General features: G+C 44.7%; 1 protein-coding gene across 1 annotated transcript in view; it reads left to right on the top strand.

Annotated features, from left to right (window-relative positions):
* Window positions 1–20861, top strand: part of FRMPD2 (FERM and PDZ domain containing 2) — a 56389-nt gene that overhangs the window by 14164 nt on the left and 21364 nt on the right. The window contains 4 exon segments of the mRNA XM_054729328.1: window positions 9473–9567; window positions 9569–9599; window positions 10885–10969; window positions 13732–13908. Coding sequence (XP_054585303.1) covers window positions 9473–9567; window positions 9569–9599; window positions 10885–10969; window positions 13732–13908 — 388 coding nt within the window.

Raw genomic sequence — 20861 nt, 5'->3', positions numbered from 1 at the left:
TTTGCTTAATTAATAGTGGAAGCCAAAATGTTCAAACAATCACAAATCATCCATCTTGCCTGCCTGCTGGGAAGTAGCAAAAGAAATAGAGAAAATTGCCCTTTTCAAAGACGGTAACTTGTGGGTGCGTTGGCAGCCTGTCTGTGACAGAGACAGCATCAGTTCAGAAGTTACTCATTCGAGAACATGTTCATTGTGCAGTGGTGCTGGTCACTGACCTTGGTTAGCAATAGCCAAAACGTCTGAAGAGAAAAATACAGACTTTGTGGGCCTCTCTCGAAGAAAAATAATGCAAAAGTTCAAAATAAAAATTATAATATGCAAGTGAATATTCATTTAGAATGAGAAAGGAAATACACAATGTGTGCATTTTTAAAAAAATACTGAAAAAATACTGCAAAACCACAAAAGCCAAAAAATAATGTTTTTATTAACTCCCTGGAAAACTCTATAATTCTTTTTTTTCTTTCAACTTTTCGTTGACATCTACTCTGATTACATTTTTATATGATGACACTTTTGTAATATTTTCTCTAGAGAACAATACAATTTAGTCTTTCTTCTAGCATGGCTGATTGAAGATTGCTTTATTTTTGATGCATAAAACATGCAGCTTTGCCCGGAGAGTAGCTGCTGTTTGTAGCGCTGCCACAGGTTTCTATGCTACCAACACTAGACATCCGATAAATGGAATTTCACGTAGTTCCCTTCAGGAGAGAAAACGCTGTGCGGTGCACTGGTGATCAGTATATACAACTGTATGAGGTAACCCCTGACAGGACAGAATTCCTACTTGACTCGGTGTTGGAAGATTCCCATTGTCTTCACTATCAGAAAAGTGTATCCAAGGAATGCAGAAGGCTCGTGAACTTTGAGCTCTGGCAAGGGCTAGAGCTATGCACCAATTGTTTAGTCATAACAATGGTGGTTCAAGCAATTTTCTAACCAAATAGTCTCAAAGTAAATCTTTACTAATATTTACTGACCTTTAAGATAGTCTGTCTGTTACCAGAATTGCCTGCCTGACTAAGGGCAATGTGTCAATATGTGTATCCAAAATTGAATAAAAGGTTGGCAAGGCCTGGGCACCAGGGAAGTCCTTCCTCATGCATTGGGCTCTCCACCTGGCCCCCAATTTCCAAATTATTATTTCTTGTCTTGTCTCATCATTTGCCTGTGGCCCTTCTCCAGATCCTGAACCCTGGGCCAAGCAGGACATGGCCTTTCACATCTGGTGCCTCAAATGATGGATGTCTGGAGAAGAAGATTCGCCCAGAGTGGAAAAATGAAGTTTCACTGGCAAGATGGAGAAAAAGAATTCACTGGATAGGTGGGGAAATTCATTGCATGCAAAGCCCAGGGCCAGCTGCAGAAGTCTCGATCTGTAAGTAGGGTGGGAACATCTTGTTTTAGCCAGGCTAATGGGGCAGAATTTGTCAAAAGGGGAGAAGTTTTATTGTAGACTTTTGGTTTGCATGCTTAAGGATAAAGAATTAAAAGTGTCAGAAGCTATTCTCTTACAGTTTTTGCATTTTATTATAGAACATAACCCTTGGTTTCCTGAAGAAGGTACATTAGATGTTGAATGTTGGGAAAGAATTGGTCAGAATTTGAAAAAAGCTCAGCAGCAGGGGAAAAATTTGCCTCCAAATTGTTTCTCCTTGTGGAACATGGAATTGCATTTGCTAGAGCCTTTTAGAGAGATGAAAGAGGATAAACCTCTTCCTCTTGCACTGTCCACTCCTAAAGAGGAGCAAAAAGAAAAATTGGAGGAATGGCCTTGATGGCCCCTTCCACCACCATGTCCTAATCCTGAAACATTTAATTCACCATTAATAGAATCACCAATGCTAAGAACTATTCGAGAAGGATTAAAGGACATGACGGTGGATGACAGATTTGCTTTACCTATTATACAGGTAGCTGACCCACAGCTCCCAAATCATATAATGTGACAGCATGAAAAATTTGACTTTAAAATGTTAAAGGCCTTGCATGAAAGTGTAGTCCAGAATGGTCCTACAGCTCCTTTTACCAGAGAAATTATGACTAATATTTCTGAAGCATTCTTAGCTCCTTATGATTGGTATTCTCTGGCTCGTGCAACTCTGGATGTAGGAGATTATTTACTATGGAAGGGAGAATATTTGGAGAAATGTCAGGAGCAAGCCCACACAAACTGCGGACTGAATGCTCAAATAACTTATGAAATGCTGGCAGGACTAGGACAATATAATGATGTGCAAAATCAGCTAAATTATGTGCAACAGGCATATGAGCAAATTAGACTTTGTAGAAGAAAAGTTTGGTGGGCTTTACCAGTAAAAGGGGACCCTGAGGGAGCTTTTAGTAAATGTATGCAGGGGCCTACAGAGTCATTTTCTGACTTTGTGGCTCACCTCACTTGAGCAGTGAGATGACAGATTCAACATGAAACAGCAGGAGACATTTTAATTCAGCAATTAGCTTATGAAAATGCCAGTGCTGATTGTAAGAAATGTCTGATGCCTCCGAGAAAAAATAGTACCATTACAGAAATGATTCAAGCATGTCAGGCACTTTTCAAGCAAATTTACTCACTGCCGCTGTAACAGTAATAAAATATGTTATAAAAACCAAGGTAGCGCTCTAGGGAAAGGCGTGAGCATTCTGCTTCCTGATTCAATCAAAGCAGATTCAACTTCTCTGTGTCCTAGATGTCAGAAGGGAAACCATTGGGCCGGTCAATGCAGATCGAAATTTCATAAAAATGGGCAGCCGTTAGATCAAAACATATGGAATGGCCAACCGCAGGGAAACGGCCAGAGGGGTGGCCCCCAGCCCTGTCATTAATAGGGGAAGTTTGCCCTGCAAGGCCCACAGTGGACTCCCTCATCCTCATCTGAGCCACTCCAGGGAGTGCAAGCCTAGATCTTAACAGTACTATAGCAGTCACTTTGACCCCCGATATGGCTCAGCAAGCTGTTCCTACAGGAATCTGGGGACCTGTGCCACTGGGAACGTTAGTATTAATCTTAGGGAGAAGTAGAAACACTCTGAAAGGACTAACTGTTCTGCCTGGAGTCATAGATTCAGACTATGAGGGAGAAATTAAGGTAATACTAGAATGTAATCATATTATGCAAATTACTCCAGGACAAAGAATTGCTCAGATACTACTTCTACCTTGTATTCAACAAGGTGAAGCTATAAATAGGAAAAGAGGAACACAAGGATTTGGAAGCTCAGATATCTATTGGATACATGAAATTAGCAAAACCTATCCTATGGTTAACTTAAGAATAGAGTGGAAACTGTTTAAAGGTTTAGTAGACACTGGAGCGGATGTCAGCATTATCAGCAAAGAATTCTGGCCTCCAAGTTGGTCCATGGTAGAAGCTATAGGCTCTATCAGGTAGTCGGAGTTCCTGATAATACACAATGCAGTGCAGTAGTGTTAAGGTGGCAAGATGAGGAAGGACAAACAGGATGGTTTCAGCCTTACATAGTCTCTGGGATTGCAGTCAACTTATGGGGCCGGGATGTTTTAGAAGGTTTACAAGCTTGTATTATTACCAGAAAAGGACAGCAGTTAATAACTCAGATGGGATATCAAACTGGTCAAGGCTTAGGAAAAAATAATCAGGGAATTAAAGAGCCCATCCAAGCGAAAGGAAACCCAGGAAGATGAGGATTAGGATGTCAACCTTTTGAGGAGTGGTCACTGCTCAATCTCCTCACCCTCATGCAGATCCTATACAATGGAAAGATGATAGACCTATATGGGTGGATCAGTGGCCATTAACCAAGGAGAAATTAGGTCATATTCATGAATTAATACAGGAACAAATAGAGGCTGGCCACATAGAGCCTTCCAATAGTCCTTGGAATACACTTATATTTACTATACCCAAGAAGGCAACAGGAGAATGGTGAATGTTACATGATCTTAGAGCAGTTAATGCTACTATGCATACCATGGGAACTTTATAGCTTGGACTCCCAGCGCCTTCGCAAATCCCTCTAGATTGGTCTCTGATAGTAGAAGATCTTAAGGACTTTTTTTTTCACTATTCCCTTGGCACCTCAAGATAAACAGAGATTTGCATTTTCAGTGCCAGCTATTAATAATATAGAACCCATGAAAAGATATCAGTGGAAAGTTTTGCCTCAAGGAATGGCCAATAGCCCTACCTTGTGTCAAAAATATGTAGCTCAAGTTGTTCAGCCTTTAAGGGACAAATATTCCTGATGTTACATTATTTATTCATTACATGGATGACTTGCTCTTAGCAAGTCCATGAGAAGAGCAGACTTTGGCAATGTTTTCCCAATTCGAAAAGGAACTCCCTAAATGGGGCTTAAAAATTGCTCCAGAAAAGGTACAGAAAGAAACATCTTTCAAATATCTGGGAACCATAATTGAAAACCAATGTATTAGGCCTCAAAAGATGGAAATACAAAAATATTGCCTTAAAATTTTAAATGACTTTCAAAAATTATTAGGGGACATTAACTGGTTAAGACCTTATCTGAAAATCTCTATGGGAGAAATGACAAATTTATTTAATATACTTAGGGGTGACTCTAATCTTTCCTCATCCCAAAAATTAATAGATGAATCTAGGAAGGAGTGGCTAAGAATTGAGCAGACACTCTCCTCAGCCCAAGTAGCATGGGTACAGCCTGAATTGCCTTTATTGGGACAGATTAACCCTACTGCAAATAGTCCCACTGGAGTCATCTTCCAAAATAAAAATTCTCCTGCTATTATTGAATGGGTCCACCTAGGGCATCAATCTTCTAAAACTGCAGTTACATATATAAAACTTGTGGCTCAGTTGATATCTCAACTTAGAAAGCGCTGCAGGGAGCTTAGAGGAGAAGAACCCCAATGCATTTTCCTTCCCCTCACTAGGAAGCAATTAGAAATGTTATTTCAAACTGATTTGAATTGGCAAATTGGACTAAGTGGATATTCAGGGGAACTTAGTTGTCACCTATTAAAAGACAAATTACTACAATTTTTATATTATACCCAAAAATACTAGGCAGGAACCTATTCCTGGAGCATTAACTTTTTTTACTGATGGATCACCGAATGGTAAAGCTGCCTATCATACAATGAACTCAGACAGAGTCATACTGACCAGTCAAACTTCTGTACAAAGAATTGAATTAGAAGCTATTAAGGCTGCATTGCAGGATTTCCAAGAGCCTCTTCATATTATCTCTGTCTCTTCTTATGTTGCGGGCCTAGTCAATAGAATTGAAACTGCTTGGTTAAAATGGCTCAGTGACCAAAGTTTATTTTTGCTATTTCAACAAGTTCAGCAGATTGTACAACAGAGACAATATCCTTTTTATATCACTCACATCAGGGCTCACAGTTTATTACCTGGCCCATTAACTAAAGGAAATGCACATGCTGGTCAATTGGTTGCTTTATTAAAACAGGCTTCAGAATCTCATCAGCTTTTATATCAGCCAGCCAAAATACTATCTAGACAATTTTCAATCACTCAACAGCAGGCAAAACAGATTATCAGAGAATGTTCCACTTACATGTTACATCTTCCTTAAGGGCCTAACACAGGAATCAACCCTAGAGGATTGATAAGGGACCATATCTGGCAAATGGATGTAATACATTATACTCCTTTTGGATGCTTTGGGGCATTGCATGTCTCTGTAGACACCTTTTCAAAGGTCCTATGGGCTACTGCATCTATAGAGGAAACAGCAAAACAGGTTACTAATCATTGCCTAGCTGCTTTTGCTATCATGAGAATTCCAAAAATTATTAAAACTGACAATGGACCTGCTTACACAAGCTGTCATTTCCAGCAATTTTGTAAAAAGTGGAAAATTTAGCACATTACAGGAATACCATATAACTCACAGGGACAGGCAATTATAGAATGCCAACATCAAAGGCTAAAATACCAACTTGAAAAACAGAAAGGGGGGAATATGGAGAAATGGCCTGTAGGTAGACTACACCAAGCCTTAATTACTTTAAATTTTTTCACTTGTGATGCCGATGGCAAGACACCCATGGAAATACACTGGTGTCAGAATAAGCCAAAGGAAAATGCTCTGGTTAAATGGAAAGATCCCAAGTCTGGTTTATGGAAGGGCCCTGATCCCCTGTTAACATTTGGTTGAGGGTACACTTTTATATGTCCAGAAAATTTCTCGAAGCCCGTGTGGATTCCTGCAAGAAATATTAAATTTCAACATGGATCCGAGGGAGAAACTGGCCAGGTTAATGAGGACCTTGCACCAGGAGCCATGCCTTACAGCTGCAGACAATTGACTACCCCAGCTGCAGAAAACAGCAGCACCAAGCAACCCATTGAAGATAAGGAGTGGGAGGAGGAAAAGGTAACGACAAATAGCCTGGAGGTCACCTGCGACATGGTGAAGAAGATGGTCCATGAAGATGAGTGAATTTGTGAGGAGACCAGAACCCCAAGAACACCTGAGAACGTCTTTCTTGCCCTAACAGTCATCAGCTGTGCGGTAATACTACCAGGGGCAAATGGGGAAGTATTTTGGACTTAAGTTCCTGACCCACCATGGGTAAGACCCCTTATGTAGGCCGATCCCCTGCCTAACATAGTCACCAATAACACCAAACATCTTGGTCACCCAGGAGGATCACGGGTGGGGCAAGAAAGTATACGGGCAAAGAATAATTACACAGGTATTGCCACCCAGCTTCCCTTTTGTATGACACAGGATAAAACCAAGCTCCTTTGTGTGTAAAATAAAAAAAGAGGCTCTGGCTAGCATGGACACCAAAGGAGGGGGAAGCAAAAGCCCAAATACATCTACTATCACTACTTGCTCTGAGGAGAGGTGCAGAAAATGTAACTTTACTAAGACATCCCTCCTCACCACTAAGCCATTATGTAAAAAGTCTTATGAATGGCACCCCACCAAGGAAGAAATTAATTGGCAAGACTGTTATAGTGATTACCCTACCACCAGCAAACTTAATAACAGTTTTTCCTTTGTGGATTGTAGTCCCTATGGGTCTGCATATAGTAACAATCGCACCCTAAAATGGAAGGGGAACACATCCTATCTATATGTTGAAGCTAATAACTCCATTTCCTGGCATGGAGGAGGATTTGTTGAATCTCAATTGCAACATGACAACTGGCCCCTACAAAATACGCAATGGAAATTAGCTGCTGCACTTGCACCAATGAAACAGTATAGCTTTAACTATAGCTCAGGTAATTCCATTCGTATCTCATGGGGAACTTCCAATAAGACAATATTTGCCACCACCTGTGTATTTGATCAGTTTGTACTCCTCTCAGGCCCCATCCAGATACACCTTAATGTTACAAGCCATGTGTATGAGGTGTCATGCACAGGCTGCACACTATCCCATTGTATTAATTCTACATTCCAAAAAGATTCCCTTATGATTTTAAAACAACCTGCTTTTGGTTAGTTTCCTACTAATCTAATTGAGCCTTAGGAGTCTCATCAAATCTACCAACTGTTACATGATCTGATAAAAATCTTAAAAAGACAAAAAAGATTTCTTGGAATGTTAATTGCAGGAATCTTTGCCCTCGTAACATTACTTACGTCTGTGGGCATTGCTGCTTCATCCATGGTACAAACTGTCCAAACTTCTCAGTTTGTACAAGTTAAGGAAAATGTAACTAAGACCTTTGTCTATACAAAAAAGAATTGACAGCCAATTTGAGGTAGAATTATCGGCATTAAAGTCTACAGTCTTGTGGATGGGTGATAAAATCCACAGCTTAGAGCAAAGAATATCTTTGCAGTATCATTACACTTTTTCCCAAATTTGTGTTACCCCTGTTCCCTATAATAGTACCTTACACCCACCCTTGGGAATCAATAAAAAAAATCACCTTCTTGGTGCTTGGGGTAAAGGTAACACAACCCTTGATATTTCAGAATAACAACAGCATATTGTACAATTAACCCAAGCAAACTTACAAACTAATTCCTTAGATGCCAGGCAGCAATTTAAAAAAGACATGAAAGAATTTAATCCCTTCTACTGGATCTCCTTACATTTGCCTCTCAGCATAACCACTATTGCTTGTCTCATTCTTGTTCTTATATGTTTATTTCTAGTCTGCAGATGCAAAATGAAGAGTCTTAAAAGGACTTGAACCCTTCAGGCGGCATTCACTTTTCAAGATTTATTACGGAAAAGAGAAGGGGGAGATGTTGGAAGATACCCATTGTCTTCACTATCAGAAAAGTGTAAACAAGGAGCACAGAAGGCTCGTGAACCTTGAGCTCTGGCAAGGGCCAGAGCTATGCATCAATTGTTTAGTCGAGACAATGGTGGCTCAAGCAATTTCTTGACCAAATAGTTTCAAAGTAAATCTTTACTAATATTTACTGACCTTTAAGATAGTCTGTCTACTACCAGAATTACCTCCCTGACAACATGTGTATCCAAAATTGAATAAAAGGTTGGCAAGGGCAACATGTGTATCCAAAATTGAATAAAAGGTTGGCAAGGCCTGGGCACCAGGGAAGTCCTTCCTCTTGCGTTGGGCTCTCCGCCTGGCCCTCAATTTCCAAATTATTATTTCTTGTCTTGTCTTGTCATTTGCCCGTGGCCCTTCTCCAGATCCCGAACCCTAAGCCACGTGGGACATGGCCTCTCACAAGTTATATATAAATTTATATTTAATGTCATCTCTATTACTTTGTATTTTATTATCCTTCTTAGAACTGTAAGTTACAAAAAGTTATGGATTTTTTCCATGAAGCTCCACATAGATAACTCTGTACAGATAATCTTCTGCAGTGCATCCCGATGAGCTGTGCAAAGGTTGTCACTTTGTATGTGGGCCTTGGAGGTATACATGCAGGGAAGTGTTTCATGGTGATGGGGCCTGAATTCCTGCTGCATCCTAAGAGCTGCTGGTCTGTTCCCTTAACCATAGAATAAGGACAATATTAGGCTGTCCCTCATCTGGAGCTTTAAGGAGGAAGTGAATTAATATCCAGAAATCACTTAGGACAGAGCTTGGCTCATATTGTAAGAAATATGAGAACATATACAGTGCTTTATCTTTTCTATCACCCTACTAGCTGAGATTTTGTCTGCAACTTCTTAGAGTTTGTACAATGAAAACTATGTATATTCAATGGCCTTCAAAATGTGCACTGAGGATCAGTCCTTGCTCAGGGCCAGTTATGTGTACCTGACTCATTTAGTAATTCTTCACCTAGCACACCTTTGCAGGTCACCTGATCAGCAAACATTTGGTTTATCAGTGATGGAAAAATCAAAAGAGGGATTTTTCTTAATCAGAAAGAAAACATTGAGCCGTAGTCAGATGACATGTACCATACATTTCTTATGCCTAGAACTTTGACATTGAACTGAGGCCCAGCATTTGATTACTCTCTGGGCAGTCATGCTTTAATGGGTAAGACTGGTCAATATATTAATGTCTGTGTTTGTTTCCTTCAGCAAAAGAAGTTCGCCATCACAAGTAGCATCACTGGGGAAAAGCACATGTTTGTCACTGATTCAGCCAAGACCTGTAAATATTTGCTGGGCCTCTGCTGCCCAGCATGGCTTTAATGCTCAGATGAATGCTCCCTGACTTGCAACTGGTGAGTAGGCACCATGTTCTCAACCTGGAGAGATTTGGCTTTGAGTGCTAGACTCTCACATTTGCGGTTGATCTCTAATCATCATTTCTTATTTGGTTTTGAAAGGAACAATGTTATCCCAAAAGGCAGTACATTCTTTCTTAATGGCTGAATAATATCCCATTGTATACATAACCACTGTTGATGGACACTTAGTTTGTTTCTCTATCTTGGCTATTCTGAGTAATGCTATAGTGAACATGTGAGTGTAGATATCTCTTCAATAGCCTGTTTGCACTTCCTTCAAGTATATACCCAGAAGTAAAATTGCTGAGTCATATGGTTGTTCTATTTATAATTTTTGAGGAATCTCTGTGCTCTTTTCCATGGTGACTCTACCAATTTACATTCCACCAACAGTGCACAGAGCTCCCTTTTGTCCATATCCTCACCAGTTCTTACTATTTTCTGCCTTTTTGATGATAGCCATTCTAACAGGTATGAGATGATACCTCATTGTGGTTTTGATTTGCATTTCCCTGATAATTAGTGAAGTTGAGCATTTTTTCATGTACCTGATAGACATTTGTATGTATTCTTTAGAAAACTTAAGCAATTTTTCTTTGTCTTTAAAAAAATTTCTTCATATTAGAAACTCTCTACAGACACCATTTTCAATTATTGCATTCAGGTGAGAACCAGCCATCTTCATCTGATGGCCCCATAGAGTCCTCAAACACAGTATGCCCACAGTTGCCCTCATCTTCTCACACAAATTTCCCCACCATGATCTTTGTCTTGTTCAACTGAAACCACTCATCCACCTTGTAAGAAACTGGGAGGGTCTAAATCTGCACCCTATCTTCCCACCCCACCTGCCACCAAGTGCTGGGAGTCATGCCCTCCAAAAACATCTTGCTCTCAGCCTTCCAAGTGACAAAAGGACCAATCCAATCATGTTCTTCCTCACTGAAAATCTGTCAGTGGCTCTCTGCTATTTCTAAGGACAAGCCCAGACTTCTTAGGATGGCATGTGAGACTTGGCATTTGGCCCAGCCCTGACTTAGCCCTTGCTGTGACTCCTTCATTGTGCTTTCTAGCTGCGCTGCTTGCTGCTTGCACACTGCTGAACAGACAAGGATGTCTCAGGTCTGAGGCCTGTGTGCTCGGCATGGTTCCTGCCCTCTCCCAGACTCAGATCACCACGGTAAGCCCAGTTCTCCAAGAATGAGTTCAAGGACAGCCTTTTCTAAAGTTCTGATTGACTGGCCCTGTCCTCCCTTACAGGTGTTGACCACTCCCTCTTTTGTGCAGACTCCATCCTTTCACCTGCTTTCTCTGCCCCTTATATTTGTGGACCTGTCTGCCTCTGGTCTGCAGGGCAGGGACAGTGGCCCACGGCCTGCACTGCTCTAGCATGGAACAGAGCTCTGTCAAGTGGGAGGTGGCCATGCAGGGTTTTTTGAATGATGGGATGATTTTTGAGTGTGGAAATGGAATCATTTAATCACTTTCCTATTTTGATTTTAAGTTGCTTTTCATTCTTCAGTATTCTAAGTAATATTGCAATAAACATCATTGAAAGACAATTTCTTCTGTACCTTGCAATACCTTTAAGCTAGGTCTTGGAAATGTAGTTATTGGGTACAAAGGCTGGGACATTTTTAAGGCCCTCGCTATTTCCTGGGTTCCCATGCCCAGTATCACCCTGCCTGTTGCACTGCATCTTTGCAGAATGGATTTTATCATGTTTGCCTTTGAGCATTTGATAGGTAAAATGATTTCTCACTGATAATTTATTTGGCATTTCTTTGATTCTTGAGAAGTTGAACATTTCCCAAATGTTTCTTAGTTGTTCTTAGGTGAATTGTCTCAATGAGCATATTACTTTATAGTTAGTTATACTTGGTTCCCTGGGGAGAGAGAAAAACCACGATGATTATACTAGTGCATAATTTCAGGACTAAATCAGGCAGGCTGTCATCTGTCAGCACTGCAGAGTGGGGCCTTGGGCTCTCGTTCTTACAGCTGGTGGCTGTAAAACTCTGCGGCTCTTCCAAGGGCTGCCCAGCATCCGGCCCTGGTTCCCTTGTCATTTTCTTCATGGCCCTTGACCCTGGTGACTCCTGTGCCCTTGAAACACTGTAACTAACCTGGATCCCAGAGCTTGCCATGCAGACCAGTTGGGACATTTGTCAGCTGCTTTCCTGGTGCCACACTCATGCTGTGAATCACCGATGGCCAATGGACAGAAACCATCCACTCTCCTTGGCATGCTGGTTGGTGACTTTGGAACATTTTTGGCAACACTTCCTTTCATTCCTGACGTTATCAACTCTTGGCTCTCTTACCTACCAATCAATTCTTCCTCCACTGCTTGTCTAGCCAACTAAACTCCCAAGCTGTGGCCTAGTAATGGTAACATGCTCCCCGCCAGCCCCACCGGCCCGGCTCTGTGCTGAGCGGCTGATGCTAACTGTGTGACATCTGGGGTCCAGTTCCTTGATTCTCTGTGGCCTCTGTCCTCCACAGAGCCCTGAGCTATCGGGCTTGTTGCTGGGGACAGCCCTGCCTGGAGCCCACTGGGGCTCTCCCAGCTACCTTCCATGAGACCCCGCCCCTAGGGGACAGCCCCTTCTTTCTGTACCCTCAACCCCTGTGCAAAGGCTTCCTTCAAACCCACTAAACCTCTCTAGCTGAGACCCCGCCACCACCATCTCTTTCTGGAGTGTCTCTCTGTGGGCATGAGTATCCATCAGGCTTAGCTAAGCTCACAGTCCCCGTGGGCCTGGTCGGAGGCTGGGCTGTGCACTGCTCTGTCTCTGTATATTCGGCATATCCATTTCCCGGTGTGGGTTAGCTGACTTGAGTGAGAGTTAGCTCTGCCACCCACCAGTCCTGACCTTGAGAAAATTATGAACCCTCTCTGACCTCACGTTTCCTCATTTATAAAATGGGTCTAATAATGTCTACTCCACAGGGTTATGGTGAGGATTAAATGGTACAATGCAGGTCCCGTGCTTGCTGCTGTGCCCGGCACATCAGCACACGGGAGTGGTTGCTGTTGAGGTTACCATTGTGCTATGTGTCTGAACAGATCCACGCTCTGGAGTGAGATGCTATGCAATCTGTGCAAGAGCTGCAGGTCACACCTGACTCACTTCTCTTCCTGGGTTCGTTCTTGTTCACTCTATGTGAGTCATGATACCAATGCCTCACAGGCATAGGAAGTTTCCAAAGCGTTTTTTAAAGGCTGCCTGCTTCAGTAGGCAGAGGGCTAGCAATGAACCAGAGGCCGCTGTGGGGAAGGCAGGGTCTGTCTGAGGAATGAGGGCCACAGAACCTCCCAGTGGAGGCTCTTTCCTTCTGGGCTTTAGCAGGGAGCAAGTGGCCGCAACATAGTCCTTCTTTTCCTTTTTTCAAAATACAACTGGCTTTGTGTGAAGGCTAGTTAGCTTACAGGATCTATCAATCAAATCCCCGTTTCTTCTGAACAACACGAACAGTGAAGCAGTGAGAGTCTCCTTTCACAGTCTCAAGTTAGGACTTCATTTATCCCATCTTTCTATGTGAGGGCGGAAGGGTTGGCAAAGCTGGGGGCTCAACACATCAGATATGTCTATAGATTTTACAAAATCTGACTTTAATTTAGAGATTATTGTATTACCAGGGAACTAAACTATGTAGAGAGTAAAGACTATATTCCACAGGGCAGAGCCTAATTTGGGAGCCCATTGGTTATAGCAGTGTTTGTGGTTACAGCAGTGTTTGCAGAACGGATGGTGGCAGTGGCGTTTACACAGGGCTCTGCAGGCCTGGTGACATGGCCCAGGGTGCTGCCAGTTCCCACACATCAGACCTTGGGTCAGAGTCCTGTTGGCCACAGGGGGAGGGCGAGCATCTCTCCTCACCCTTCCTATGTCTCCCAGGTTTCTCTCATTAGCGAGTGCTCATTAGGGAGACTTGGCATCTCTGGGCCAATCGCAAGAACTCCCCAAAGTCACAGGAGGAAAACCAGCAGGAAAAGAAAACAGAACAGAACGTGGGGCCTGGGAGGTGTTGCTGCCACAAGAGCAATGGGGCCAGCGCCATTCTTGTGTTTATGTCTTTTTATCCTTTTCTGCCAAATTTCAGACTGTGGTGGGTGTGAGCAAGTGGCCAATTCGAGTCTTGCACACCTGGCCCAGCCTGAGCCTGTCACTTGGATTCAGAGATTGTCACGCTCAGAAAGAGTGCTGGTTGCATCCAGGCAGGAGGACGCTGTAGGAGGCCTGCTGGGCACGTCACTGGACAGCTTCTCCATGGCCACTGGTGAGGAGACGGGGGCCGTCAGAAATCGGAGGCAGATGGGCTGGACACATCTGTTCCCTGGCTCAAACCAGCATGCACTCGGTGCTTCGAAGAGCCATCTGTGCCTAAAGAAATTGTTCAAAGGATGTCAGAAGTCCAAGGGAAGTATGCATTCACTGGGAAACTATCAAAGGCTCCCTGAAGGCTGAGCTGGGGAAAGGGTGTGCTCAACACTACAGGCAGATATCCCATCTCCCCAGCATGTTACTCTATCTTTTGGTAGAGAAAGAACTAGGTGACAATACTAAATTGAAGAGGACAAAATAAATAAGTTGCACTGAGCCGATTTGGTCTCATCATGAGCTGTTCTAAGCACTTGTATACATCAATAACCTTCACAACCCTCCATGGTAGTGTCCATTGTGCTACCGACGATGTGGGGAAGAAGCAGAGTCTGGGATTCGAACCCACGCAGCAGCCCTGTTGCCGTTACTTCTAACCTCTGCTCTAGGCTACTTTCTCTCTTAATGGATTACTTGGAATTTAATTTGCAAGTAAAAATAATGAGCTTATAAACACAACTCGATGTTATAACACAATGATTCATAAATTCAAAAATAGCCTAGAAATTGGATTACACCTACTTGGCAAACTATATAAATAGCACAGATTCACAGGCAGCACATGACCGGCGAAGGTCGTTGAAGGAGCCGTGTTCTTGGATAAGTTACACGCCTGCTTCAGCAAGAGGGTATGGATGTTTCATTTGAACTTTGACTCTTAAAGTAATTCTTAAAAATTATTGTCTTACATCCTGTTGAGGCAAATATGTATCACCATGTACTGCAGACTAAGTCAGTAGTGGAGCAAAACTGTCCATGCATCTGTCGCTGGGCCCCGAGCCACTCCAAGGCCCAGTGGCTGAAAGCAAGCCCCGCTTTGCTGCCCTGTCTCACCATTTCCTGGGTTAGAAAATCAAGCATGGCCAGGCTGGCTGAGCTTCCGCTAGGAGGTGTTGACTGGAGTCACCTGACTGGAGTTGGCAGGGCTGTCTGGAGGCTTCAGCACAGCTGTGCTCATGTGCCCGCCCCATGGTGGGCAGGCTGGGACGGCGAGCTCCCCTCGCCCCTCTCACTCCCGCAGTCTCAGGTCTTCTCCACGTGGTGCCTCCAGCAAGGTAGTCTGGCTTCCACGTGGCAGATCAGGGCTCCAAGGGCCACGGCGAGGCTGCCAGTCTTCTTCAAGGCTGGGTGTGGAGCTGGCACAGCGCTGCTCTGCCGTTCTCTTTGGGTCAAGTAGTCGAAGATCAACGCAGATTCGAGGGTAGCAGGAACAGACTCGGCCTCTTGATGTAAGAGTGTCCAAAAATTTGTGGCCATTTTTAATCTGTTATTCAAAGTAATAGTACTTTATAGCACTTCATAGTTTAAGAGTCTGAGGAAGCTGTGACTGGCTCAAGGTCATCTTCAGGAGGTGTTGATTGCAAAGTATCCTTCCCGAGGACGGTGGGGCTTCTGATGACCTGCCAGTGGGCACGCGCAGTAGGGGCTTTGAGCATGGCATGGCAGCCAGCCTTCTCAATAGAAAGCTGGGTTAGTGTCCTCAATAAACTCTGGTACCATTCTAATTCTAGTTTACAAATACCAGGTTTTCACAACCCTTGCTAGCTCCCTATAACCTCACATGAAAAGGGGACTCTGGGCCCTCGGTCATCTGGAAGGCCCCCAGAGCACAGCCCGAGACAAAGAGCTGGTGCTTGTGGTGTTTGTGGAGACGATTCCAGGAAGTAGGAGTGAGCACAGACAGTGAGGTGGCGCAGAAGGGAAGGTCAAAAGCGGGTGGGGGCTCAGTGTCATCAAGGTAGCAGTGTGGGCATCGGCTTCATTTCAATTAGATTTCACAGAGGCCTCCAGAACTGTTCATCTGAAGGACAGAGGGTGGACACTGCTCCCACTCCCTCTGGGGGAAGGTGGTCTGGGAGGTATTAACGCTCCTTTACTTTGGGGCCAGGTGGGAGCAGTGGAGGTGGGGGGCACCCAAGATGTACAAGGAACTCTAGGACAGGAGGACCAAATTTGACACAGGATGTTGTCAGCACGGGCTAAGCCTGAGCTCAGTGGAACTGACCACCGTCGCTGTGGTCGAAGTCCGGTGGGCCAAGGGCTGACATCCTGCGGCCGTTGATGTCTGTGACATGGATGGGACACTCAGCATTTCTGCGGGGCTGGTCTATAGATGGCTCGGCCATGGTTCCCCTTCAGACAGAATTCTGGAGTGAGCCCAGTGTTTTGAAATCCATTGCCAATACCTGTTCAGCTGTCCACTGCTCTGTAATCTTGATCAAGTTATCACACCCGTGTCTCAGTTTCCTCATTTGTCCAGTGATGATAACAGAATACCCACTACTCTGGGTGACTGTGGGAATTAAATGGTGTTATAAAAGAATGAACATTAGTGTCCTAATATTGGTGCCCTTCTCCTTGTCTCTAGGGGAGATGTAGGAACACAGTCCCTCTAAAGGGGAATAGAATGGGGTTAAGGTCTAAGGAAGACACAGATACAACAGTGTTATGGCTCCCTTGAGGGTGAGGTTATTTCCAAGTAAGGAGATTCGGGGAGGCATGGGTATGTGACATCAGTAGGATGAGAGGGAGGGAAGACGTGCAGGAATGCCATGAGCTAAGGCCCAAGTAGTCTTGCTAGAAAAATTAGTTGAGCACCTGCTGTGTGCCTGTCCTGGGCTAGGTACTGAGGTCATCAGCCATCAGAACAGACATAGTGTCTGCCCCATGGTGCTCTCAGAAGTGACAAAACAGGGCCTGTGTGGGAAGGTGCAGTGCGTGCTGTTGGTCTGGAGTCCAGGGCATGAGACGGAGTGGTCCAGAGCCAGGACAGGACGGGTGGGACCGCATGCAGGCATGTACATGGAAGAGGTGGGCTCCATACCCACAGCTATTCCTGAGCAGTTGTTTACTCAGCAACCCATAGAATGGGGGGCGGCGGGGGGAAATGGGGGAACGTCCGGTCTGCAGGCTATTAGGGCCCATGAAGTCATTTGGTCTGGCCTTGCCAAGGCATTAGGGGTGAGTTAATTAAATGTTTGACGAAATAGAGCAGGCTAATTTTTAAGTTGATAATTTTGTATGGCCCACAAAAATGATGTTATAAATATCCAAATGGCCCTCGGCAGAAAAAAGGTTTCCCACCCCTGCCTTAGACTAAGGATACCAGGGGGGTGCCAACCTGATATACAACCTCCACCCTGCCCTTCTCCACCAAGGAGCTGGCCACCTGCTTCTCATCGCCTTTGCTGTGAAGCTCTGGCAAAAGGGTAGCTGCTTGACATCACTGGCTCCCTTTAGAGCAGCACCCCTAGCCCCTACACCCCAACATCCACAAGCATTTACCTGTCTGTTGGTTAAACAGTGAACCTCCAGACAACACAACAGGCCTGTTCCCTCACTCTGGCACCCTGTGGAGGCTTTCAGTAAATGGCTTTTTTAAGGTTTGCATTTAAAAAGTTTACTTTCACTGCAGTAAAACACATGTAACATAAAACTTACCATCTTAACCATTTAATTTTTAAAAAATTAAATTTATTTTATTTTTATTTTTTTTTTAATTTCTTTATTGATTAAGGTGTCACATATTTGTCCTCATCCCCCCATTCCCATCCCACCCCTCTCCCCACGCATGCCCCAATCCCCTGTTGAACTTAACCGTTGGATAGGCTTATATGCATGCATACAGGTCCTTTGGTTGAACTCTCCCCCTCCCCCCACCCTCCCCCTACCCTCCCCTATCCTCCCTCTGAGGCCCGATAGTCCGATCGATGCCTCCTTGCTTCTGGTTCTGTTCTTGTTCCTCAGTCTATGTTGTTCATCATTTCCTCTAGATGAACGAGATCAAATGTCACTAGATATATACTAATAAGAACTGAATGTGAGACGAGCAATAATATTTATGCTGACAGGCAAATGAATCAATCTGTAGCGAGCTTCCCCCTGGACCAACAGTTCTTTTGAGACCCAATTTCAATGTCCAGTAGTTTCTTATGTGTACATGTCAGCACTGACCCCTCAGCTCTGGATGGTGGACAAATGGTGGTAATGGCGGTCCGACTCCCTCTGGTTTGGTCTCGGCCGAACCCAGGGGCACGGCGTCACCCGGACTAAGGGGCACGTGGCCTCACCCATACCCAAGGGGCGCGTGGTCTCACCCGGGCCTGGGACCCAGCCTCACCCGGATGGATCCAGGGGCGCACGGCCTCACCCGGACCCAGGATCTGGCTTCACCCGTACCCAGGGACGCTTGGCCTCTCCCAGACCCAGGGGCACGTGGCCTCACCCGGGCTTAGTTGCACAAGGCCTCACCTGGATCCAGGGACACATGGTCTCTCCCGGACCCAGGGACGCTTGGCCTCTCCCAGACCCAGGGCCACTTGGGCTCACCCGGGCCTAGGTGCACGAGGCCTCATCCGGATCCAGGGACGCATGGTCTCACCCGGACCCAGGGACGCTTGGCCTCTCCCAGACCCAGGGGCACGTGGCCTCACCCGGGCCTAGGTTCACGAGGCCTCACCCGGATCCAGGGACACATGGTCTCACCCAGACCCAGGAACGTTTGGCCACTCCCAGACCCAGGGCCACTTGGGCTCACCCAGGCCTAGGTGCAAAAAAAAATTAAATTTATTAAGGTGATATTGGTTAATAGGAGCATGTAGGTCTCAAGTGTAGATTTCTACAATGGATTATCAGTATATTGCATTGTGTGTTTCCCACCCAAAGTCACATCTTTCATCACCACATATTTGACCCCTTTACCCTTTCTTCTCCCCAATCCCTTTCCCCCTGGTAACCACCATATTGTCTGTCTATGAGTTGTTGTTTGTCTTGTTTGTTCATTTGTTGCTTTCAGTTTTATATCTCACATATGAGTAAAATCATATGGTTCTTGACTTTTTCCATCTGACTTATTTCGCTTATCATGATATTCTCAACAATATTATCCATATTGTTGCAAATGGCAGTATTTCATCTTTTCTGATGGCTGCGTATTATATATATATCCTATATAATAAAAGCCTAATATGCTAAGTGTCCGGTCGTCCAGTTGTCTGGTCGTCTGTTCAACCAATCATAGCATAATATGCTAATGTTATGCTAAGGCCGCTCAACCGCTCACTATGACGTGTACTGCCCACCAGGGGGCAGACAGTCGACTGGTCAACCAGTCACTATGATGTGCACTGACCACCATGGGGCAGATGCTCTGACTGGTAGGTTACCTTGCTGCTGGGGTCTGGCCAATTAGGACTGAGCAAGATGGGCCAGACATGCCCTGGAGCCCTCTCACGGTCCCTCCCCAGCTGGCAAACCTCCTGCATCCCTCCCTGGCCCCGATCACACTGGTGGGGTCCCTTGGCCTGGCCTGTGCTTTCTCCCAATCTGGGAACCCTTAGGGGATGTCAGAGAGCTGGTTTCAGCTCGATCCTGCAGGCCAGGCCAAGGGACCCCACTGGTGCACAAATTCGTGCAATAGGCCTCTAATATATATATATAATTCTTTATCCAATTGTCTATTGAAGAACACTTTGGTTGTCTCCATGTCATGGCCACTATGAATAATGCTGCATGAACATAGGGGTGTATATATCTTTGTGAATAAATGTTTTCAAAATTTTGGGGTAGATATCAAGAAGAGGAATTGCTGGGCCATGTAGTCACTTTATTTTTAATTTTTTGAGAATCCTCCATACTGGTTCTCATAGTGGCTGTACCAGTTACAGTCACCAACAGTGTGTGGCAGTCACATGGGAGGAAGACAGAGCTGCTCTCAGAGCTGAATGTGTGTAGTAAGCATACTGCCTTGCTTGGTTAAAACTTGGCATGTTAGAGACTGACAAATAGAGTGAAGTTTGGTTTTTCAAGATGCTTTTATTCATCCTTTAGTAAGAGAGAGAGAAACAATTGCCATAGCAAACAATAATATTATGATGTTTATTTGGGGCAGGTTTGGAGAGTGATGGAGGTAATAGGGGAAGGTTAACATCCCCTTTCCTTCTAGTTGCCTGGGACCACCGCTGCTTTTTGGTTGCATGATCCTGTAACTTAACTGCCAATCCAGGCTCATGGGTGTCTCTCAAAGTCCAGGCTCAGTGTACGATTTCCCCTTAGTACAGAAATGATTCTCATCACGCCAGCCAGATTTTCTAGATGCCTCACCCTTTAAAAACCACACACTCTCACTCTTGCACATGAATGCAATGCACCATCACCAGATGGCTTTCCTGGTCTTGCAGTTGCCTATGGGCCAGAGAGGATGGGAGCTGGCAAAGCTGGACCCTCAGCCACGTGCCTTTTATCCTTTGGTTGGAGCAGACTTGGGGCCTGCCCCAGCACTTCACACAGCAGCCCAGCTCTGTCTGTTGGACTACCTGACATGTCACAGTTCTTCCCACTGTGTTAGCCCTTCCCCCCACACTTTGCACAGGGGTAGGACTAGAAGGAGTAATAAAACTATCCTTTTTTTTTTTTAATCAAGAAACTGATTTAAAAGTTGAGCGGGGATCAATTGTGTTGTTCAGGAATGGACTACTGTGTTATGGACAACCAAGCACCTCATTCTTGGCCTCTGATTGGTCCTCATGCTGCAACTTGGCTCTTGACAACCACACAAGGAGGAAGAAGACCAGGCTGACTTTGGTGCACAGAGAGCCAGATTTCAGTCCCAAGATTCAAGCCACAGTCTCAGATTAGAATTTAGACAATGAGTGTTTCACAATGCCTGTGGGTTAAAGGACCTCTCACCGCAGGTCTGTCACTGGTAGGTAAAACTGCCTCACCACAGCTGAGGTCCCTTACACAGCTTCTACCACTGGAGGAAGAACTTTCCATGGGGATGCTGGCTGGGTGACTGTGGGCAGAGGCTCGACAGCCATGAATTTCTACTTGGTTAGGCTGCTGTTGGGGCAG

This window comes from Eptesicus fuscus, chromosome 17 (assembly GCF_027574615.1).
Source record: "Eptesicus fuscus isolate TK198812 chromosome 17, DD_ASM_mEF_20220401, whole genome shotgun sequence".
Taxonomy (NCBI): domain Eukaryota; kingdom Metazoa; phylum Chordata; class Mammalia; order Chiroptera; family Vespertilionidae; genus Eptesicus; species Eptesicus fuscus.
Note: the sequence above shows the minus strand (reverse complement) of the source record. Positions and strands in the feature narration are given on the sequence as shown.